This window comes from Eurypyga helias, unplaced genomic scaffold (assembly GCF_000690775.1).
Source record: "Eurypyga helias isolate BGI_N326 unplaced genomic scaffold, ASM69077v1 scaffold40882, whole genome shotgun sequence".
NCBI classification, from domain to species: domain Eukaryota; kingdom Metazoa; phylum Chordata; class Aves; order Eurypygiformes; family Eurypygidae; genus Eurypyga; species Eurypyga helias.
This window is the reverse complement of record NW_010236108.1, coordinates 43,265-68,476: the sequence shown is the minus strand read 5'-3', so window position 1 is coordinate 68,476 and position 25,212 is coordinate 43,265. Positions and strand designations below refer to the sequence as shown.

The following is a 25,212-nucleotide window of genomic DNA, read 5'->3' as shown; positions in this document are numbered from 1 at the left end:
TAGCTGGAGTTAAACCACAACACCAACCCAAATCACTCTGTGGTTGTATAATTCTGTGATTTCACATGCTGATTCACAGCAGCTTTGGTGGCAAAGCATCCAAACAAGTTAAGAAACTAACATATGATTACAGGTCTGAGCAAAAGAAAACAATTTGTCAAAAGCTGAAGGAAGTTTAGCCTAATTTTCCCTTTGGTAAAATAAAAAGATACATGCGTGGCAGGACAGACTTTTTTTTTTGTTGACCAGCAGGTACCCCATACATGGCCATCCATTTCCAAATGAGCATTGTGGGGGAAAAAAAATCATTTTTAGAGCCATATTTGGGAACACTGGATCACTCAAAGATTCAGAGAGCAACAGTTCTGGAAGCTGCTGGCCTGGTGTTTTATTTGCTATCCCATCATTTGATGCCGGGCAGAGCTCATTGAAACTGGGCAGATGGGGGGAGTATCTCTGCCACATCCTGCAAAGCAGAAATTATAGATCATGTCTGTATACAGCCAAGTTAAAAAAAAAAAATAATCTCACAGCAATAGTATACCTAAAAGAAAATAATTTAAAAACATCAAAGGTAATTCTCATGGAGACTGACATAATATTAAATTGAAATAAATTCACATTTTCATTCCACTAAACAAAATTAACACAGAACCCCCACACATAAAGCGAAACCACAGAGTATGCATTGGAAAGACAGCTTAGAACTCCCAAGGTTTAACTCCAAACATTTTTTTTATTAAAGTATGAATGCCTTTACGCAGGAGAACAGTTTACATACATCGTAAAGCAACAAGCGTATTTTCAAGAGGCGTGGGTCCTTCTCCATCTCTCCATGCCCAATCTACATGCTTTAACACTGGACTCACACATACACTCTCACATACAAACATACAGACCCACAAAACACAGACACAGAGCTATCTGCTTCGATTAGCTTTCTTTTAAGGCTTCTCTAAGGTGCCTCAGTGCCCCTAACATTACCGTAAGGATGACCAAAACTGGATGAAGGAGCAGCATTACTTGCAAACTATTCGTCTCCTCTCGGCCTTAAAAAATATCAAGTGAAACAAGCTTTTCCTTTTATCTGAGATTTATTAAACATCTGCATGTAAGAAAGGCATGACTCTCTATATCTGTGAAGAAGGAAAGATACAGGGATCTTAACATAAGCTTCTCAACCAGAACAGTCGTTCAAACCTGAATCCTAAGGGACCGTTTCCTTTGATCTTTACAGTAACGCAGCCCTGGCTGTCCGACGAGGCGCTACCAATGCCATCCCGCCAGGGCCACTCAGCCAGCAGTGAGGAGAACAGGAACACAGAGCTGAGGCTACCATGATCATATCACTTCAGACCTGAGGTTGATGAGAAGTCACAGTTCAAGCACTGACAGACCCAAGTGTCCCTCAACTCTTACCAGCAGGCCCCGCTCCTGCGGACCACGTCAGGGCTGGAAACCGCACAGACAGTGGTGCTGGCTTGCTGTACCCCTAGCCATCACTGAGTATTTTTGCCCACCCCTTTTTGGTATCCTGCAGTATATAGACTGAAACTGCAACTACTGGTGTTGGGTGAAAGACGTGGCAGCAGGTATATTAAGAAAATAGGTACAACGAATAAAATAAAGGATAGCATATGATATAATGTGTACATACAAGCATTTTCTTTCATTTTTAATCTCTGAAATGTGAATTAACTGCAGAATGCCAGGCCATTAGTCTAAAAGGCTATGTATGGCTGTCTGAGCCTACGTACGGGCAAAGGGTTTTTGTGGTGCATCATGGAGAAAGACTCTTCAGAAACCATTAGGACTTTCCAGGTGTACTTGCCCTTGTGCATCAGCATCATCCCCCAGGTGAGAACACCAGAGGAGCAACTAATAAAATTGCCTGACCAGTCTTGTAAGACAAACAGGAGTGGCTCTACTTCATGGTACGCACCTGAACTACAGAGATGAGAAAAAGACAGTGATGGGGGTGTGAGAGACGGGGGAGGGAGCTTTTTTCTCACTTTTACAACAGCAGCAGATTTCAATGTAACGTAATTACTTTAATGATGCATATCTGTAGGTACTGAATTGCTCTTTTGATTTAAAAAGCTGGTCAGACAAGTGTTTGGCAGTCCTTTCATTCCCCAGTTTCAATTGTTGCTTATTCATCTATCAGCTTTTTTTTTTGCGAACCCGTGAAGGAGTTCAGTCAGCCATCGTCAGATTCAAATTCATGAGACACTTCCTCTGACGAGCTGTTCCTGTGGATCCGGCCATCGCTTTTCATGCTGTGAAAAGTCTTCTTAAAGGCCTCCATCATGGCATGGGCCAGCTTCTTGGCCTCTAGCTTGCTCTCACACTCCACAGCATGGCAGTCCATCTGGTAGGACAAGTCATCGTTGATCTCCCGATAGACCCAAGCAAAGATGTTTGGGCTGACGTTGTGGTCAGCAGTGCAGTAGGCTATACGTGCTACCTGAAAGGTATCCATGTGGACTGTCGCCTCGCCTTTGAGGTCCAGATGGTGCAGCCAAACTTGGAAAGGGCGAATTTCCAGAAGGGCATTAGCTGGGTAAATATCCTCCCTGGCGAGCGTGTGCTTCTTCCATAATTCAATGACTGGTTTCTCTGTGCAGCCTGACAAAAATTGCATCCCTTTTGTGGAAACCTTACCCAAATATGTTACCTGCAAAGAAGAGCAAAGATTGGTGAGACACAGACAACTGATTCCAGCATTGCTTTCTGCCATCCCAGGGAAGTTTATCTGGAAAATAAAAGCATCCCACCCCCCCTCCCGCAAACTCCCCAATTTTCCCATCATCTTCAGTGAAACAGTTTTCAAACTGCTTTCCAGAAATGTGCTTTTTCAGATGCTGACTTCACTACACAAACCCAGAAGTTAAAAATGTTCAGTCTCTGAGTTTGAAGGGATTTCACTCTCTTCAGCTCCCCTGGAAAGCTCAGCTCTAGAGCCCGTGCCCGCACCTCTAAACTCGTGTTAGCAAGTCTAAGTGCCAGTGGGCCCAGGTAGCTTTGAGGCTAACCACATTTTTTTTTTTTTTTTTAGTTTCTACTTTATTCAGATTATTTATTTTTATCCTATTTCAAACATTCATATTAGTGAGACAGACATTCTCAGTTTGACAATGCAAGGCTGCAGGGGTCAGAAAAGTATGATCACGGTAGAGGATTTTAAATTCTTTGACTGCATTTTTCCAAAATGATTCTGGTTTTCCATCACTTCTGTTGTTTCTACTTAAGTATTAAGCCAGGAATAGCTCAAAGCTGTTCAAAACTCTATCTCTGAGCAGGGCTGAGGCAATTTATTACATCAGTTTAAGAAAATATGCTGGTAAAAACAATCTAGTAACAAATCTACCTTAGTTTAATCCCATCATCTCTATGCTTTTCTGTCTAGCTCTTTTGAGTAAATATCCCGTTATCCAATCTGCACAGGAAAGCAAGGTGTTTTTAGTGCCCTTACTGTATTTTGTTCACCAAAAATCAAATTCACTGAGAGGTCCACATCAAAATCTGGTATTAAGCCTGTGCAGAAACATTCCCCTACATCCGTGCAGCTGTTAAAGAGGTTTGCTTCCACTTACAGCTGAATGGAAGATTATTTAATCTGGGAAAAAGGATTTTCTCTAGAAAAGACAGATCGATGACACATAAATATGATTATGCAGATTATTCTATTTTTTTTCCTCTTGACCAAACGCTGCATTTAAGAACAACTACATGAAAGCAAAATTGCTTCTAATTTGTCTCTGGCAGCAGTAACTGCTTAAGACAGAATCTTGTGCCTCTCGCTTGATGCCTTATAACCTCGTGTATTTTACTCAAGGCATTTGGAGAAAGAAAAGAAAAAAGCCATCACATGCACCTTCCAAACAAATTTCTTCAAAATTCAATATTAAACACACAGTATCAGCTATTTTTTTGTATATGCTTTGAGAAATGCAAAGAAAAAATAGGGGATTTACACATTTAAACACATTAAATAATCATACCCACAAGAAATACAGGATTTGTGTTCCATGCAAACAAGATTTTCCACAAGAAAAACATTTTGCTGCAAGCTTCATAGGTTTTGTTAAAACCAGAAACCAAATTAAGCCATAATTAAGGAAAAAACTTACAAAACATCATTGGAAGTTCGTGTGGCTTAATCACGCCTGCCAAAAAAGCAATTTCATAGCACTGACATTTCAAAACGGGAATTCTTATTCTTTGCCTATAAATATTCATGCTTCGCACTGGGAATACGTTAAATCTTATAAAGCTTTATATTTTTTGGAACAGTGGGAAACAACAGCTAGAACAGTTAACGAGGCAAGACCTACCAGTGTTTTGCTTTATTTTATTAGTGATGAGAGCTGAGTTCCCTAAAGTACTGTAGAATAACTTGAAAGAAAACCTCAGAGCTCACAGCGCCAACTCAGCACACACAAACAGCACGTACAAGACCAAAGAGGAATGCGCCTGCAACATACTGGCAGGTATTTCAACCTATATTCACAGTCATATTGCTTTGAAAGGATCGAGACCGGTGTGCAAATTTGAACATCCAAGATACTCTCCGAAGGTTTGCTCAGCACCGTTTCATGTTCACAAGGCAGCCAACAAAGGACGAACACACACTGGCAATTCACTGAGCATCTGGGGTTAGATCCAAAGCCCATTCCAGTAACAGAAGTCCTTCACTGACTGCAAAGAGATTTGCACAAAGCCTTTACACCCTGAGGAACAGAGAATTAGCCTCTTGCTCACGCACTTTGTCACTGCCCATATACAGTTTTCAATCCGCAGCGCTGGAGAGATGCCGCCAACACTGCCAAGTTTTGTCCCTCCAGCACTGTTTGGAGAAGACCGGTACCACCTGAAGCACGCAGAAATAAGCCTCTCCTGAGTGCACAGCAGGAAGCGCAGAGACTTGTTTCCGTACGGGCTTGCCTGCAAAGGGAAGCTGTTGACGGCACGCGAGCTGCCCTGCCGCGACGGCGTGTGGAATGGGGCAGGAAAGGAAGCAAAGGCAGCTACATCCCACGCAGGAAGGAGTATTACAGGTCTTCCCAGGCAGTCAGTGCTGCACGTTCACCCCGTCTCTCAGAACGTCAGCTTCTGAGCACAGACCCCAGTAATGCTCAGGACACCTCCAGCAGCTGAGGGGCAAGATGGGAGCGGGTTGTCACATGGGAGTGTAACCTGAGTTTAATGTTCTTCCTGCCGCTAACTGCAACCCTGTTGGCCCTCAATCCGTGCGTGGCCTGCCAAAGTGTGAACTCATGCATTTTCTTACAAATACGGTGTTTGTATTTTATGAGGAAAAGCAGGTTATTACCCTGCAAGCAGGCAAGGCCAAAGTAACTGAGGAGAAGGATAGGGTGATGGCTCATTTACCAACATGGGATGCAATGGTCTCATTTACTGTCCCAGTTCTGTCACAGTATAGCTGTGTAGGAGCCTTTGGAAAGTTGCTTCCTTTAATAGCACTTTGCATCCCCATTATATAAATCTCCTTTTCCTTTGAGGACACATTCATAAATATTTATAAAGGTGCTTAGATATTACAACAAGATGTTCACGAGAGAGAGGATAAACAAAACCTCTGGTTTAGTCTCTCCTGGACTGTGTCACACACACAAACATCAACACCTACTAATGTTGTTATTTTGTGTTTCTTTTTAAACAAATGATCCTTTTTTTTTTTCCTAGTTGAGATACAAGCCTTTCACTAGAGCTGCATTCCCAAAGCCCTTAGTGAAGACAGACGTTTAACATTTCATCAATTCACGGTCCCCTGCTACATACAGAGCAGGGTTACAGGGGCTGATGTGACACCTCGAATATTGGACAAAAAGGGCAGCATCCTGTACTGAACAAAGCCTTCTTCATGATTAAATATCACCTACATGTTATTATTAGATATTAATTCATGTGGATCTGTCCAACTGAGAAACTTAGATACAAACATCTGCATAATTTCCGGGACACTGAACTAAAACCAGAAAAAGATGGATTTATGGGGCACTTCTCCCTGAGCTCTCAGTTAGAAGGTTATTCCACAAGCAATGCTCCCTGCATCTTGGCTCCTACCTCATCGTGCCTCACAGCACACCCACCTTTATTTAAATGCCCAGAAACCATCGACCACACACATTATTAAAGGGATTACAGTACAACCATCTCCCTTTCCTATTTCCAAGTTGGCCAACCAAAGATCAAAGAACATATTCATCCTTCCATTATCACATGAAGAAGAAAATTATTTTGAGGCAAAAATTCCCACTGCTGCTCTTTTCCATTAAAATTGATGGTGTTTCATCAGCGTGAAGCCAGCAGTTTGCATTTAAAAAAGAAAAATCATCTTTAATACTCGCAAGAACCAGATGTGAAGGGCACAGACATTACTGTTATTATTAGTGCATGTGCAAACACACACTGAAGAAGTGCCTGGACAGAATGACCTGTACAGCCTTACTGACTAGAGAGTAACCATTGACAAGGGCTGGCAATGGCCACAGCTCAGGCTGTAAGCCGCATCTGTGATGATACAGCTCTGACCACCAGCCAAACTTCCCCAGGACTCCATAATGCTTTTCCTTCCTCTGAAACACTGGACAGAGGTCACTGGGCAGCAAGCATCAGTCCAGGAAGACGACCAGCTTGTGATAACATGTCACATCCTACAGCAAGCATCATCCCCGAGGCCTGTAGCCACATTCCCTCCCTTCTAGCCTTAGTGCAAGGCAGAGTAGCCACAGGTTGGCTGTAGCATGTAAATTACGGTCAAGCTGTTGCAGCCTTTACCTGATGTGGACACTGTATGTTAAATGAGAAAAGGAACAGAAAAGCCAGCTCAGTGCCACTGTGTTAACCGTATGTAATAGAGGCATTTCATACCAGATCTTCTTTCCAGGGGTAGGAATGTATTTATTTATGACACTTTCAGTGCTTTGGTTTGTGTGTTCCATCTTTCACATGGTTTTCTGGAAGATACAACTCGCAACAACTTCTTGTGCATGTTAAAAATTATCCACATTCCTTCCATCCTTTCTATGGCAAACTGGCATTTTCCATCTGATCCTTCCCTCCCCAGCAAGCCACTGTCACCCAAAGTGACATTAAATACACTTGTGGTTTCAGCACTTATGTGCTTGCAAATATTCAAACCTTTAGCAAATGCCAAAATGCTCTGAAGAGATCCTTAATTCACCCTAGAGACTTGCCAACACCAGTGTCAGTATCTGACAAAACTGTCCTCAACAGAAAAATGCGGTGCCTTTGCCCTTTCATAACACAGCTACAACCATCCGACATGTAGAGCTGTCTCACGTCAGGGGACGTGAAGATTAATCGATGTCCTCTTTCATGCACTGTCCTGGACACACAAAAACATCTCAGTATTCTGACATTGTTGTTTTCAACTCCTTCAGTCCAGTAACAAATAGTGAAAATACCTCTTACTAATTAGGCTCAAGAGCTTAGCAACTTTGGAAAGGCCAATACAGCATCTGTCATAGACATTTTCACTTCTGGCGTAGCACGATTTGCCAGAAGTAATAAGGGCCTTTTGCTTTCCATACTCAATGTCTGTCTGTATCACTGACCTCATATTGTCTGCTTGCAGCTCATACAAGATAAAGAACAGCTTAGCTCCTGCACGTGTTGATCTGACTTCAGCTCTGACTCCCCTATGGACCGTAAACCCGTCCTGCTCTTAACTCACGAGACCCAGTTGGGCACCTGAAGTTAGGCAGCCCAATTTCTTTTTCTCACTCTGTTCCCTATCCCTCGTACACAGACTATCACTGCTCCAAGTAAGCACATCCAAGTTGTAAAGATCCATAATTATTACATTACATGAGGGCAGATGCTGTCTTGGCACTGTAGTCTGGCATGGGAACACGTACGCACACAGGACTCTGGTCTCTCTCACTATTCAAGACCATGACGAAAGGACCATATGGAAAATTAACTACTTCGTTATTTCTTTAATATCAGTATTTCTTCCGCATCAATAATGAGGGTCTTTGTCAACCAAATTAAGAAAGAAAAAAAAAAAGAAAACAAACAGACCTCTGAACTTGAACCAGCAGGTATTTACTCTGCATATTTGCAGTCATCAGAGGATGCCTTAGAGGATCTTGAATCTTATGCAAATCTTAGTAATAGGTGACTTTCTCTTTTGTTGATCTGTGTTTTAAAATAAATATTCTTCAAGCCTCGAATCTGGTCTGTTGCAACTGACTATGCTTGATGCAACACAGTAGGTGAGGCAAGCAGAAGTAATGAGACATTTCCTTCCTGCAATCAGAAGAATTTCTCCTGTGGCAACTTCAGGGCATGTGGTAATGAAAAAATGCTGGTAAGAGTCTGTGTCAGGATGCACACGTATAGACTCCCCAGTCAGCAAGTCAACAGTCAGCTGGCCAAGTCTAAAGATTGAGTGAACTCACAAAAATATTTAAGAGGAACATAGAGGAGCCTTGAGGAAAGGAACAGCACAAACACACACACAGACGGAGAAAGCCCAAGGTTCACCCAACCTCCATGCAAGTACTGGAAGTATTCGAAGTCAGAACAAAGCAGGCTCCTTCTCCACATCATTACCGGGTCTGGAAAATACTGTGAGAAGCGGCTACTCAGAAATACTGTGCTCAGACCTCCCTGTGCTGCAGCGGCCAGCCACACCACCAGGCACCGCGCGTGATGAAGTCCAAAGTGGTCTGGATACAACCCCATATACTCCAGTGCCTCCAAAAGGCACCAGAAGATTGCACTAGATATAGAATCATAGAATCATAGAATCACTAGGTTGGAAAAGACCTTAGAGATCATCCAGTCCAACCGTATCTGTCCGCCACTAAACCATATCTCTCATATGGCGTTGGTGGATCCCAAACATCACTTTCTTTAGTTCAGAGACAAAAATAAATGAAAGTATGTGTAAGAAAAAATAAGATTAAAAGGGCATGTTCCCCCACGGTCACTGCCATCTGGAACACCTCCTTACCCTCCTGTCCCTGGTCACAAAGCTTTGGAGATACTCTCCAAGAGGAGCCCCGTGCAGCCTGGCAGGACCCAGCAGAATGTCCCTTGGGGCCAGGGATACCTTGCAGCGCTTGGAAAGCCACCAGCAGACAGGGCAGCCAGTGGGGAGCTTCACTGCCATGGCAGCGTGCTCAAAGCCCGCAGTGCCTCCCATGCTGCGTGGCCAGGGAACATCGGGGCTCCCCAGAGGGTTGCTCAGCTTTGGGCATGGAAACTGGATTCTTTTATCTACAGCAGAGCTGGTATACAAGTGGGACAGGCCTGCAGTGGGCTGCCCAGCAGCTCAGTCAGCCATGGCACAGCTTTCATTTCAGTAAAAGCAAATTTAGCTGTAGAGTCATTTGGAACATCTTTAATTAGCAGCCCCAGCTCCTGGCGCAGAAGGCGTGCTCCGTTCCAGTCTCACCGCACCACCGCAGCTTGTCTCTCCGCACCCTCAGGCGCTGTGAGTCTTGCCTCGGGCTGGCAGCTTTGGGATTCTGAGCCAAAAACTGCTTTTTTGGCTCCGGAGAAAAAACAAAAATATCCCAGACATTCCACTGGATCGCTGAGTAAATACTGTGAACTGCATTCAAGCAACATTTGCTTAAATAAGACCCAACAAACTCACTCAGTTAAGGAAAAAGGCCACACAGTTTCCCTCTGCCTGGGACTGCTTCCTCACCCACACTGCCTGCCATCCAGCCAAAGCCTTCGCTGCACAAACACGAGGGTCTTTGTGGGAACCGCAGGGCTCCTCAGCACACAGAAACACTCAGTAAATGCAGTAACGTGGCTTACAGAAATATGTGAAGAACTGTTTTATTTTGGAGACAAAATTCAGAGGGAGAACAGACTGAGCTGGGCAACCATTTAATGGAAAATAACTATCAACTCTGACAGCTGCCCTCCAGTTTAGGAGGGAAAAAACGATCAGTAGTTAATGTCTGATTTATTCTGTGGAATCAAAGAGCAGCTCCAGAAAAAACTGTCATCACCTCTTCAGCAGTTAACAGCCAGCATCTGACTCCTTTAGTGGGAACAAAGCTGAACCTAAGTCTTAAAACAATGCTAAAACTCCCCCTTGAAAACAAAAATAATAAACAAGCCCGGCAAGAAACGCATTCAACTTCTTACATCTTCAGAACTCCTCTGGAAAAACAACTGCTGGGCAGCAGCTGCTCCTCCCCACAGGCACGCTGGAGCAGCCCTACACAGGTGCCTCAGGCTCAGTCCCAGGAAGGGCTCACCACACAAGGAAGGTGTAAAGTGATGGAGCGGGACTGTCACTTTGGCCATAACTCAATCCTCCACATAAATCCCTTTCAAGGACACAAGAGCTCCGGTTATTTTTAACCCATCATTATTCTGTCAGCTTTTACAGTCTCCATGCTTCCAGGTTGCTGTATCAGGTGAAGAAGAAGGAAGAGCTGGGGCACTGTGAAAATGCCTTTGCTTGAAAAATGCTCACCCCCAGCTGAAAAAAAAATATACTCCCAATTTCACTGCTGCTTCTGAGCCTAGGAAAGCTCATGGCAGCAGGCAGAGTGGATGGGTTACCGTGGTCCAGGGTGGGTGTCCCAGTGTCCAGTCCCACATCTGCCTGGGCAGCATTCTCAGGCACGGGGCTTTTCTGATGGAGGGCAGAGCTCATCCACAAAGGACCTCTCATTCCTCAGACACCGAGCAAGACAAACACTCCAGGGAGCATGGACAACAGACATCAAGCGCAGGGCACACCTCTGAGATCCTGTCCCAGCTCTGAGCAAGACACCCAAGAGCACATCCCAGAGCCCCTCTTCCCAGCCAAATCAAATCCCAGTCATCCCAGAGCAGAGCTCTGCCAGGCCTCCCGCTGATGGCACTTGGGGAGAAGAGCAGAAGACAAAAACCTCTGCAGAGTGCCCACAGGAGCAGAGCCCTCCTCACCCCACGCAACCAGCCTGATACCAACCCACACTGCCTGGGGGAGAGGGGGAAAAACACTGACATTTGGCAAGCTTAAGATTTAGTAAATAAATGTACTGGAAAAGAAAAGATTTACCCTTGATGGCCTAATTTGTAAGCCTGAGAGGAACAAAAACAAACAAGAAAAGCCCACTGGCTCCACGGGCCGAATAGCCAGTGTGGGATAAGTAAGGCAGCAAGCAGAGGTCTCTTTCGGAAACACAACCCTGAGAAACGCAATGGTCAGAGTTTTTCTCCTTCCATCACAACAGGCTGCTGCTCAATGACCCTCTTAATAAACTACCCTGGATATTATACTACTGTCCTCAGTTACACCTCAGGGCATCTAACTTACATCCAGCGACCAGGAGGCTCTGCCTAATTGGCAAAACGGTTAACCAAGCCCAAACACAACCTCAGCGAGAGCCAGTTGCGCTCCCTGCAACCTCCTGTTAGCAACCAAAGGATGGCCTCTTGCATTTCATTTTCCACTGGACAGGAAGCTCGTTTTGTGGTTTGGCTTGTGGGGATGAGTCTGAAATGAAATCAAGTGGAACTGGCAAACTGCAGCTAGCTTGCACTTGGAGACTCTTGGGTCCTGGTGTGCGTGGATGATTTACGCCGAACTGTTTAAAACTCAAGAAATCAATTTAATTCTAGCAGCAATTTAAAAATGTTGCAGTGCAAGACATAACTGGATGAACAAATTCATCGATCATACACAACCTCAGCAGGGCTGCTGGACACTCTACTGTACAAGTTGATGATTATTTTTATTCCCAAATATCTTCTTTATGTTGCTATTTAGATCAGTTCCCTCCTTTGTCTCCTTTCATTGCCTCACGTAGCTTCCTTTCTCTGTGCCCAGTTACTCCTGGGCTGAAGTTAATTCGTGGAGAAGCCAGTTCATTTCCCACAGTCCTTCAGGAGTCTTCCCAGGGCAGGGAGAGATACGCAGGCAGATGATAGGCAGAGAGGGAAGTGAGAAGAAAACCAGCCCACACTGTGGCTAGCTGCAACTGCTTGGAGTTTCCTTCACACAAGGTCCTTCCAAAACCTCTCTTCTGCCACCTCAAAACCTTCACTTTGAGAATGTCGCTTCTGCCAGGAGAAAGTGGAGTAATTTTTTATGCTCATGATCTCCCCCCAAACAGACACCTACCTTCACTTTTCACATTCCATTCTTATTTACAGGAGGTTGAAACCGAGCGTGGAAATCTGATGAAGCAACTCATCATGTCTGAGAAAGCTTTTTGGTCCTGGGCTCCTCACAGCTGTTCTCTTGAGCAGAAGGAGGGAAGGGGGGAGCAGGCTGTTTGCTTTTACTTTGTTCCCTCCCCTTCCTTTACATCCCACAGAAAGCTCACTTTGGCACCAGTCATTCTTATTTACAGGAGGTTGAAACCGAGCGTGGAAATCTGATGAAGCAACTCATCATGTCTGAGAAAGCTTTTTGGTCCTGGGCTCCTCACAGCTGTTCTCTTGAGCAGAAGGAGGGAAGGGGGGAGCAGGCTGTTTGCTTTTACTTTGTTCCCTCCCCTTCCTTTACATCCCACAGAAAGCTCACTTTGGCACCAGTCCTACAGAAACTTCTCCAGTTGTACTTAATGGAGCATGGAAGGAGCGAGTACGGGGAAAGAGCTATGTAACTCGGGCCACCGTTTGCACAGAGGCATGTGCATCTCACATACTTTCCAAGACTTTGGACACTGAAGTACTCCCACAAAGCCATGCAGAGTGCATGTTTTTCAGATGTTTTCTATGGCTAAGAGATCTGTCCTCAAGGTTGCCTTCTCTGAGCATTCCTCATGAGATTCTTGTACTTCCCCTTTAGTTCTTCCTTTTAAAAGAAGATGCCAAGTAATAAAACCGAACAAAGCCTGTGTTACTAAGACATTCAGTTCTGGAGACCAAACATCTCAACTGCACTTGCTTCCTGGCACAACTTGACAACACCTGAAATTAAGAGCAAAAGGGAAGGCAGCCAGCTTCTGGGACCATTGAAGATGACTACAAATCAGGTTTGTATTTCAAGAGAAGTGCCGGGCCTGTAAGAAAAGTGACAACTAAACCATTTCAGTTCTTCCTCCCCCTGAGTGTCCTAAGATCAGCAACATTCAAAAAAAGAAAAAATTACGAAACAAACCATAGACACGCAACTCCAGAAATGGCAGCACTTAGTCCGGCTACCCTCCACACACTGCGAATGAAATACATTCCCTGAAGAGAACGGGGAAACACAGAGTATCACCCCCCATATAAATGAAACTAGTCCCACATCTGCAGTCTCCTATTAAGGTATGTGGTCATTAGTTTTACATCTCCTTCACACATCACTATGTGAAATGAGTTCCATGACCTAACAAAACCCTTAGAGAATTTTTGTAGCTCTCACAAGTTTTAGTGCCTCCCTGGAAAGTCTTACTCGAAAGCTGGAGAACAACGACAGTGCCTACACTGGGATGGAGCTCTTACACTGCAGCAATGAAAAACAGACCTTGCACATTTCAACTTAATAAAAAACACTAAATGCATTATTAAAAAGAAAATACAGTTAAACAACTCTTTTTATTGCTAAATGAGCCCTTAGATAAATATGCCTGATTTATCAGTTATGTTTGTGTTATCAAATTCTGGATTGGGGCCATAGCAACACAGGCTCTGCACAGACAGAAAGAATACAACATTTACGACACTGCATTACAGTTTCACCAGAAATTTCCCACTCAACAATGCAACAGCATGTTAGCAGACTAAACAAAAGATTTTAAAAGAACAAATACGTCCCATGGACTATAATGATGGAAGACAATGGTGCCATACAGTTTTTAATTCATTCACAAATCCAGGGTTCACAATGCCTCCAAGGTCCTGTTTTCACAGTGGATTTAGTGCTTGCCGGTGCCTTCAATACAGTCACTTTCTATCTGGAAAATGCCATTCCGACCCGTACAGAAAGATCTGGAAGCAATCCTTAACTGCCATGAGCACTGAGTGAATTCGGTACCTGTAGTGCATGCAGGGTTCCTGCAGGCTACCTGGGCTCCGGAGATGTTTGTCTCCTGGGAATTTCTCCAGGCAGCAAGAGGTCTTATTCAGCGACACAGAGGGAGCCTCCCTCCTTTTCTGGCTAATTTAGTCACAGCATCATGTGTGTGCCTCTCCAAAAAAAAGCTACATTGCCTCCAACCCATTCTCTTGGCATGTATTTCAGCTCTAAGGCAATGACCCTACACAGCAGCCAGAGAGCACAGTCCTTAACCACCTGGAGCAAAAACCCAGAGGTGGAGACTTGAATGCTGCTAATTTCAGCCAAGACACGGAAAGACTAAGCCTTGGTTTGGAAAGTCTGGAAGGTGACACTCCAAAGTAGAGGACTGGCTGGAGGAAAGAAGGGGAGGGGGGCAAAGGTCGGTCTCGGGGACAGTTTTACTTACTGCTGCTGCAATTTAGGTCATCTACTACAGCAGCTTGTCCCCAGTACAATCCCAGTGGCCACAGGTCAGACCCAACCGCTATTCACACCAGTTGCACAGCAAACTCCTAGGAGCTCCCTTCACATCCACATTTCTTCTCCCTGGTATTACAGAGGTCATGGTTTTTACAAACAGCAGAAAATGCATTTTCATAGCTTCACTGGCCCTGAAGTTGACTTTTCAAAGTCAAAATCTATAGTGAATAGCTCTGCTCTTGATCTGTTTGATGAAGGTGCAAATGTTCGGGATCGACGGAAAAATAGAAACTATTTATGATGGAAATAAATAAACCCTTCATTGTTTTTCTTGACACTTACTGTCTTCGTGCAACAAAAAATACCTGCAGTTAAAAATATAATAATCAATAACATTATAAAAAGGCACCAGTCTTGCAGTTCTCAGCCAACCAAAACTGCCATCTAGATGAAAAAAAAATGGTCCGATTTGTATTTGCAGAGGATTTCTGTATTTGTATGAACAGTAAGGAAAAAGAAGGATATAAAGATACAGTAGCAACACACAACGGTGGGATCAATACTAACTCAGAGCAACCACTGAACCTGCAGAACATCACATTCATCTGTTCTCTACAGTCTATGCTGCTTTAGAAGTTAAGGTAAAAGAAATACAACAGCAGCTCCACTCATTCCTATTTTCTGTCTTCCTCTTCACAGTCTGGCAGTTGCAGGAGCTACATGGCCAAGCCATAGGGAGCAGAGAGCCTACCAAGTAGCTCAGACACCTCTACTGCAGCTGCTGCTTGGCCGAGCTGGGGGCAGAGGGTCAGTTCTGGATAAGGCAACATTAACTCTCTGAATTCAGCGTGACAACAGAACACAGCTTCCTAAAGTGAAGGACATTACAGGCTGCCTATGACATTGTCTCTAACCAAAACACATCCGTCCTGTGAAGCACAGGCCACTCCGTAGCATAATAAGCTCATGAGATCTCACCACCCAGAAGTTAACATATTGCCAACCATGACTGCAATATATATCTGATAAAAATCTCAGGAGTCTCATCATTGTTTCCTACATAAACAATTACTCAAATATTTTCCATTAGCAAGGTGTTTCACAGCTGTGTAACAAGTAAACGCATAGTCTTAGCCATTCATCATCATCCTACAGTAACAATTCCCCATATAGTTATTAAAATTGCTTAATAGAATAAGCAGATCTTTTTAAGAGCTTAATAGTTCTTGATCATATCAAACTAAGAGTCCAAACAGTGCAGACTACTTTCTCCAGCACCTTCCAGTACCAGACAGAAAGGGAAGAATGAAGAAGCAGGGTCCAAACTGAAAAAGCAATGGCCACGACGGGATTAAAGCGCCTACAGGGGAAGGTTTCTCTTCCCCAAACAGCAGGAACCAGGTATTTCCAGGCATTTCAAAAAAGCCTGTGGGTTTAGAGTGCTCTCTCCCTTTCCTTTGAGATACTGACAGAGAGGTTTCCAAAAGAGCACAGACAGCAAGGCGTGTTGAGCATTTTAAGAAAAGCTGACCACTCTTTCAGTATCTAGAAGCACAGACAGAAATTTGGCAAGAGAGATCAGTGTGTGCATTACCAAATGAGGAATTACTCGTCTTTTAAAATTCTGTAGCTTTCCCCATCCAGGCTGAAGCAAGCAAAGTCAAAGCACTCCTGTTTCTAGGGAGCCTGACACAATGCTAGTGTGAGACAGTTCCACTTTCACTCACAAGATTAGAGCCTTTGCTAAGCCTCTCCTAGCTGTCTGGTTTCCTATGAAAGCTGTTTCTGTTTTGGTTACATACTTTTCAATACAAAATAACAGGTTTAATTATGCATTACCTTAATTATGACAGCACAATAGAGAGAAAACAGCATTTTGGGTAACAGAATTTACTTTATATTCACTTTATATTAAAAATGTAGGTATTTACAGTACAAGTACACGCCATATTATTTGTCCCGTCACCTGTCCCTAGCCTTCCACTCTTCTCCTCTGCTGCCTCCTCATCAAAACACATTGGTATCTATTGCTGGGCTGAAACCAAGCAGAAGATTCTTTAACTACAGTGCATACCCACAAACAGCATTAATGTTCAAGCCATGTATGCAAGAATCAAATCTGAACAGGCCAACGTAGCTATTCCTGTGTGGGAATCTAATTTACGAGAAAACATCCTGCTTCTACAAGAAACTCACATAAAAAAACCCAAGAAAACCCCACCCAAACCTAAACAAACTGCCAGCCAACAGAAAAAATCCAACCATCCCCCCCCAAGTGTTTCATACTCCAGACAAGGGCAGGCAGCACATTATGTTTCTTTAGAGGATCTTGATGACCTTTTCTTTCCCAAAGAGAAAAAGCTAAAATAGCAGTTCGTCCCCACCTGAAAAACCATGTAGCAGACAGTATAGATTATAATTTGTCTTCATGTTTTGTCATTCTCAAGGTAAGATCTTTATTTTCACTTTAAAGTGTAGATACAAACCAACTGCATCTCCCTTCTCACTAAAGCACTGAAGAGAGATTTTTAAAATCCCCACACGTCAGAGAGCCACAGCAAGAACAAGGCAGCCCCTCCCATGGCAGCAAGATCACACAACACGCGCTCGGGAATCGGAGCACAGCCCTCCCGGTGCTGAACTCGCTAACGCCCAGAAACGGCATCAACGCATCGTATCGTCATGCCTGTCACAGCCTTGGGTGCCTAAGAGCCCAAATTGTTCAGCAGTGCACACAGACAGCTCCCGATCTGCATGCATAAAGCAACACTATGCTATTCTAACAGCTGTGATATACATATAGATGTATACAAAATAATTCCATTTAACTATTTGTAACACCTTTCTTCGCAAAGAAGCATTTAGGAAGCTGTATCATTCCAATACAAACAGCAGCTGCCTACAAGTCCCCGTATACCCAGAGTTCACAAGAGGAGGTGATGAATAGCATTACCAAGCAAAACTACAAGGGCAGTTTATGAGGGAGCAGTGTCATTAATGGAAATGGAAATTGGGCTCCAGCAGCCACACTGGGAGTGCTACCCTGGCAAAGAGAAACACGGTTTTCCAGTGATGGCAGTGGTTGGGACACGGTCTGTCTCATTCACAGCACAGTGTCATTCGGAGGGGTGACTCCCAAAAAACAGCACTGGGGAGCACTGCCTTTACACCACCGCGTCTGCTACGCTCCCGCTCACTCTGCAGAGCAGGTCCTGGCTATGTAAACACCCAAGAATCAGCAAATACAAAGGAGAGGTACCCATGAAACAAGGTAACTTCCCCACTTTCTTGCATCTGCCTTCTTTCCACTCTGCTCCCTTACCTCCCTCCCAGGAAAGCGCAATCCTGGCAACAGTGCCCCACCAGCACTGCCGGCACCCGCCGGCCGATGGAAATAGGTATGAACTACACCTCCTTGGGACAGAGCCTGGACAGAGTGCAGAAGCTATGAAAACCACAGCAAGTGAGAAATTCATATAGGGAAGACTGGAAACGTATGGAACAGGGTATGAGCCACAACATGACCCAGAGAAAGCTCTTGCTGGATATGCAGCTGCTTTCAGGGTGGATCACAAAGCAGAGTACACCTTTCACAGGGAAGGTCATAAATGATGATCCATAAGGATACTCCTAGGCTCCTTATTGCCACTCAAATAGAGTTAATCTGATCATAAACCAATTATTAGATTGAGCACTGAAAGGTTCGTCCAGAGATTTTTAATTTAAAATACTGGAAAGAAATTTTAGAAGGTGAACAGAAGAAATTCCATGCAGCAGCCCAAAGAAAGTGCATCTCAGAGTGGGTCATATCATAAAGGATACCAGTCAGAAAGGCTAATAAAACCAGAGAAGCTGTGAGATCCCAGCAGAACTGCCACCTGTGCTCTCCCAAAGGTGGTCCAAGAGGATGACGACACAGTACCATATGCCAAAACAGAATCTACCCTTCATTATATAAGGCTGCTGCAGTTTGGAAAAATATGTAAGTAGCACGATTAGGTTTAGCAGGGGACAACTTGAGAGAAGGCAAAAATCACTTTGGCTACTACTTATAGATTGGGTTTGGACTTGTATTACAAACTGTCTGGAAGAGATCAGGAAACCAAACATTTTTCTTTGATGTAAAGCAGAAAATGCTCTGAAGTTTCTTTTCAAAAGGAAAACGGCCTTTTCCTTTAATGCTTTAGGCAAAGGAGACATAATGTCCTTCACACTTTCCAAATAACACTTAAAACTCTTACACAACACAATGTCAGGTATAACCAAGATCTTGCAGTTGAACTAATTAAATCAAGGATGCAATGGCAAGAACAGGTTTCATCTTGTTTGTGTTCTTCTCCAATTCCAGTAACTCAGCTGCCACTTTCAGACATCTACTACTTTGAAATGAAAATGAAGTAAACACACACACACACTGTAAAAGAACAGACCAGAAATTTGTATCCAAGGGTGTCCTGCAAGTGTGGAAAAGGAGATAAGGCTTTGGGCTTTGCCAGATGGCACAACCACCACATTAAGCCTGGAAAAAATCTGCAAGGATCATCAAAAGACTAACACAAATCCTTCCACAGAGATGGGTAACGTCACACACAGCAGCTTTCCCAGCTCTTAAAGACCTTGACTTAGGTGCGTGTACAGTCCCCTCTCCTTGATCACTATGTACCTAGCTAGGGAATGCAAACTCTTGTAATCCCAACTTCTTCTACTTTCTATGCACTTCTTAGAAGGTGACTGTCAGATGAACGATGCCCTAATCACACCTGACAGACATTATCATATGCACAGCAGTGCCAGAAAACCAAATACCTCCTATTCTGAAGACCCACTGAATTCCTCATTAAAAGGAGCTTCTGCTCTTCTCTTTTCCAACAGATGATCAGAATAAAGTTACTAAGAAGTGACTGCGTTGGGTTTTTTTTAATTAAAAAGATAAACTGATGTCACAGTCTCTGATACCAAAGCAACAAACAGCAGGAAGTCACCAAGGTCACAGAGCAAAAATTACTTTCGGCTTTCCAAGTGCTCCGTGTCAGCCCATGCCAATGTATCGTGCATTTTGGCAGCAGAGCACAGCTGTGCTCTTCCCTGGTCCCCTCCGAGTGACTTGATGCAAAAAAGCAACACTAAGAGGAAAATCAGATTTTGACACCCTTGAAGAAGAAAAGGCATAAAAGCTGGTCAGGATAGGAGGGAGAAAACCAAGGGGAGAGCTTGGAGCCCCGATAACAGATGAGAGAACTCCTGCTAGCAAACGCCACAGAGGGAAAACCAACAGTCCTCTCCTCAGCAACAGCAGTAGTAGTACTTTCCCAAAAATTTTGAGTCCTATGACATGGTCTTATTTGATCTATCATATCCAAGATAAGCTAGCCAGTAAAACAACCTGAAGCAACTGCAAAGCCCTGGCTCTGGCTCATGGCTTGAATACCAAGTTGTCATAGGGACGTCTATCTGAAGTATTCCATACTGCCCTGAAGTTATTTCCAGTCCTAACAGGAAGGTTGTTAGGGCTTTGACCCGCTCCATGCAGTCACCAGCGTTTCTGAATTGGAAGAAACAAATATGATTTTGAGCTCTGGGACAGCACACAAAGAGCAGAAATGAGGCAGCCAGCGGTCTCTTGCCACTGATGTCTGTCATTTGAAGCAATCCTCGATTTTCAGTGATGGAAGCCTTTTTGGTATCTACTTCACCTTCTTCAGTTGCACACTTCATGGCCACTCACATTAAAGGACTTGGACGCAAATCTGGAAAGGTCCTTCTTACGAAGGCTTCACAAACTGTGTTTTCAAAGTGGAAATCTGTGTTGAGTACACACAACTAGATGCCAGATACACCAGGTTTACGCATGGTGTGGTAGCACATCGATGTCAGTAGGGAAATGTGGGACTACTACAGTATCTCCCATAACATATGGGAGCAAAGCCATGGTGCCATATGGTGAACAAGAACCAGGAGCCAAGATAAACACAGTGCTTGTCCCTAATGTAGCTGAGGCACCATTGTAACAGCTGTGTTGCACCAAAACCAAAACAGAAAGGGATCAAAATCCATTCTGCTGGCTTATAAAACCTTCCGTCATGACCAAGCCTATTAGGAAGTGAAGGAACTATTAGGAACACATCAACTTGCCTGGATGAGTTAGATTAGTGAGTTAAGTGTGGAGCAGTTTTTGTGCACGGCATGCGTGATCTCTCTAGGCTGACAGAGGAGGAGAACAAAGGGAAAAGGACGCTGTATAATAAAACAGAGCAACCAACAACACCTGGAAATCCCAAGAAGTCAGATGAAGTGCTTACCATCACCGTAGCATTGGTGCAGCTGCAGTGTGAGTGTGACCTCCTTCCCAGCTCCCAGTCACACCCCACAAATCATTCTGAAATACCATGGGCTGGCTGCTGGGAGACGATGGTGCGGGTGGGTAGCACTACCACAGGCAGAAAGGGCAGCAAGGAGCCCAACCCCAACAACCCTGACTCCCTAGCACCCCACAGTACAGCCATCTTCACCCAAACTGGACTGGAGTACAAGTAGCCCCGTACGGGCCCTGTCTCCTGGGTGGTGACCAGGGTGCTCACCCAGATAGCGAGAGATGGGGCTCGTGCATTGTCGTCCCATCGCACAGCACCAGCTGGCAGAGCTGCCCCAGAGCAGGGGCAGGGAATCAGGCCTTTTGTTTGCTTGTTTGAAAAACAAAACAAACAAACCCAGAGTGATCACAGTATGCAACAGCTCAGAATTTCATCACCAACATATGCTAAATGCAAAAACATATGCTAACAGGTAAACGTGTGTTTTGTGTGCGATCAGACGCTTCCATGGGAAACTCATGACATAGGAAGTGAAGAAGTCCACCAGTTTACATCATCAGAAGACTAAAGGTTACCTCAATGTTTGGCTTAACTTTCTGAATGCCTCTTTCAACCCCTAAATCACTGGAAACCAGGTTCAAGAACAGAAGCTAAAGAGAAATTAGTCACACATTTTCCCATGACAGCCCATTTCTACTAAGAAGGAAAATATAAGTGTTTTCCTCATTTGTTAAGATAAAAATGAAGAATGGCTTCCTAGCTTAAGCCTTTAAAGGATAAACTATTTCTGCTGCCCTGCTGTTAAACCTGGTTTATAGTTCTACTACTGTGAAAAAGGAACACCACATTTCCAAAAGGTCTGCAATTATCAGTCATTAATGATGCAACTCATAATGCAGTGCAAATCCTGTGTAAAATATTCTAACTTCACCTGATAATGTTTCATTTTATCTCAATTAAGCAATAGCCTAGAAAGTAATGGCCTTCTCTGCCACCTGAATACAAACCAGAAAGCATATAAAGATTTTGGTTTTGAAGTGTTTGCATACAAAGCCCTGGAGTATTTGATGTCAGGACAGCCCCCATGGGTACCCAACACAGTCACTTGTGAGATGAACTTACAGACCTTGAAGAGAATCAAAGATTCCGTAAAATATCAAGTCAACAGAAAAAACACATGGCATTTGCAGTCCAAAAAACCCTGTAAGAAAGAACTGTGATACTCTGAAATTTCAGGCCTGGTCTGATACAGACTCCCATCACAGGAAGCTGATATTTAAAAGACCATTTAGAGAAAGCAGGATGAGGTCCGTGCCCAGTGCAAACCTGTAGCCAGTCAGGTGTCAGTGAAACTCCCGTCATTTATCCCGCCCGGGATTTATACACCAGGCAGGATGTGAAATACGGGAGCGACTTGCAGTGGATGGGACCAACCTTTCCCTCTTTTTCAAAAACAGTCGTTCCACTGAACAATGCTGGGCTGCAAACATGCTCCAGAGGGAATGGTAATTCTTCCTTGGCTGCAGAGATATCCCATCTTCACTAGAAATTGGAGCTCTATCCAGAGCATTTGCTCAGAAATATTGCTAACCTTCCTCTTCCAACAGCTGCCTTAACAGTTACATGTGCAAAATAGTAGGCTGGAGTTACCTATTAATCTCATAAAAGAGAATTAGATTGATGTCATGCAGTTTGCATAGTAATACGAGCTAGAAACTGTTTGCCGTAATAAAATTGGTTATAAACAATTCTAGATCCACAGAGTATGATGGATGATTTGTTATGACACTGAATAATGTTTTAAATATTGCATTACCTAAATTCCAGCACACAGGAACATATTCAAATTTAAGGTAAGTCAAATCTGATTCACACCAGAGGTTTGCTTGACCCATAATATCTCAATTTAAAAACATGGATACAGCCAGTTTCCCACAAATGGTTTTGCCAGCATCACAGTTAAATGTGATGTTTTCTTAGAATTTTGCTTGATTAAAAAAAAATAAAAATGGGCAAGCTACCAGAAGGTTTTGGCCCTGTAAGCACAACGCAACCTCAAAATGTAAAAATTAATCTTGGAAGCAACACTAAAGCTGGATGAAAAAAGTAACACTGCACAAACAGCAATAGGGTATATCCATTTGAATGGATGCAGCAGCTTAAATACCTGTCACCAACACCCTTCATAACAGCACCTTCTGGGAAACAAATATTCTAGCAACCCAAAGAAATTCCATTTCCAATGGATATTTTTAAACTTTAATCCACCTTTGACAATCAGCTATTCTTTATGATTCCTCCTACTATTTTTCTGGAGTAAAAATGATGGAAAGATGTTGGTTTATTTTTGTTGCCTCTTGACAGCTAATCGAATTTTATATTTATATTGTACTGGGATAATGAAATGTCAAGCTGGATATTGTAAAAACATTTCTGAAGATAGTAATTTAACCTTCAGCAATTCAATTTCATTCAACAGTGTCTACACGCTTGCAAATAATTGTATTTTAGATCCTTGCAACCTAATGGCAGAAATAGATCCCCGGTAAGACTGCTGGATCTGGAATGCCACTTGGTGGTTGTAGCAGGCACCTAACACCAGTCAAGTGGACATACATTCCATCAAAGCAGTCTCATAGAGTCTACAGTTTGGGATATATTCGATTTGGAAACAATTATTCTGCAGCTGCTTACATGACAGCCTAACAAAATAAGAAGCATTTTGCTTCCTCATATAAAATCTGGTCATAGGAGTCTGGTGACAGTCAAGACACCTTCAGTGAACTGGAGAACCTCCAATTCTAAAAGCCACATCTCTCACTGCTCATGTAAAAATAGCAGCTGCAGAACCAGGCTTCAATAGCATGCCCTCTGTGCCCCAAGCACCTGTAACCTGTCCTCACCAGTGGGCAACTTTGGATCTCGTAGCACTGGGAAGCTTGTATTTATTTTAACCTCCGCCCTTTCTTCATATAAGCCAATACACCTATTTTAAAGCTGGGAAGGAAACAGAAACTAAGTCGTGGCATACAAACAGCAGCTTGCTGAGAGCATCTCACTATCACTCGTACACTGCCATCACAGGAGAGTAAACTACTATTTACTTGCAGTACCTTGTAACTCCAAGCAAGAGCTGAACTAGCATCTCTCTGATCTCGCAAGTCTTGAGGGCAAAGAAATTCCTGTACCACCAGAAAAAATCCACGTCCTCTTACTGAGCAACTCATCTCTAACTGAGATGCAGCAGGGATTTTTGTGTTCCTACCTCCTTCTTTACAGAAGCAGCAGCCACCAGCAGCAGCTCTTACATTCAGCACAGGCACCACGCAGCAGGCAGGAAGTAAAGGAAAAAAATGAGAAAATGAGCTTATGCATGACGCCCATCTTTGGTCCTTCAGAGGATAAGAAAAATTTCAAGGAACACTAGAAAAACTTGAGAACTTCCTTACACTCATCAGTTATTCGCACTGTTCCTTTTCCCCTTGCATAGTACAATATATGGGAATGCAGAGCAGAAGTATCTTGGATGAAGAACCTTAACTATAGAAATGAGATTTTATTATATGAAACAACATCAAACATCTCCTATTATTCATACTTTTACTATGAGCTTTCCAAATTTCTGGCTAGCCTCCCAGAACGTTTTTAACTCTTGTTTTCACTCAAGGATAAATGGCTTATGGTAACATTTAACAAATCTAATCAGAGTGCGCTTTTATGATAAATACTACTATCTGAACAAACCCCAATCAGATCAAATTAGCTGTCTATTCAGCCTTCTTCAATAACCCATCACATCAAAGGGATGAAAACATAGTACCTTATTATAACTTGGTATCAGACCACAAACGACTGTCAAATGCAACACAAGGCAGGAAAAGACAATGGGTCCTTAATTCAGCAAGACATGAACTCATCCTGCATCAATCCACGCCACTGGGCAAGGCTCCTGCCTTGACATTACTAATACATGGGCATCACTCTAAAGGAACAAGAAACCTCCTGTAAAACCAGAAGCTGCTGCATGGGAGTCTTGTACCCATGTGGGAAAACCTCAGAGGGTTGGGACCAACTGGAAGGCATGTTTACACTGCTGACTTCAACTCGAGACTGGGATGCTGGAAATATTTACACTGAAACAAAATAAGGTCACTGTAACTGTGCCTGCACTGTGGCAGCACAAATGTCTCTCTTTTTTAAAAAGGGTGGAAAAAAAGAAGAACAAGGCAAAGTCATCAGAGAAAGCCCACACGATTTTTGTAAGAAACCTGGGACCTCATTGTTCCCTATGATTTTATTGTATGAGGGGCCACAAGAAGCAGCTCTGGAGTGCAGAAGCCTCTTTGTAGCACCATCTTCTTAAACCAGAAGGTTAGAACGTGACGGTGTCCTGAAACCACATCATCCTTCTGCAGAGGAGGTGCTAGCAGAGTCCTGAAAGATGCCAGCATTTTCACTGAATCGGCTACAAAGCCA

The 25,212-nt window shown here is 43.6% G+C and overlaps 1 protein-coding gene across 1 annotated transcript in view; it reads right to left on the bottom strand.

Moving 5' to 3' along the window:
- Positions 1–2,200: 2,200 nt before the first annotated feature.
- The window catches only part of PID1 (phosphotyrosine interaction domain containing 1), a 51,604-nt gene continuing 28,592 nt past the window's right edge, over positions 2,201–25,212 (bottom strand). The window contains exon 2 of the mRNA XM_010146973.1: positions 2,201–2,677. Within this exon, the coding sequence (XP_010145275.1) occupies positions 2,201–2,677 (477 nt within the window). The remainder of the gene's footprint in view (positions 2,678–25,212) is intronic.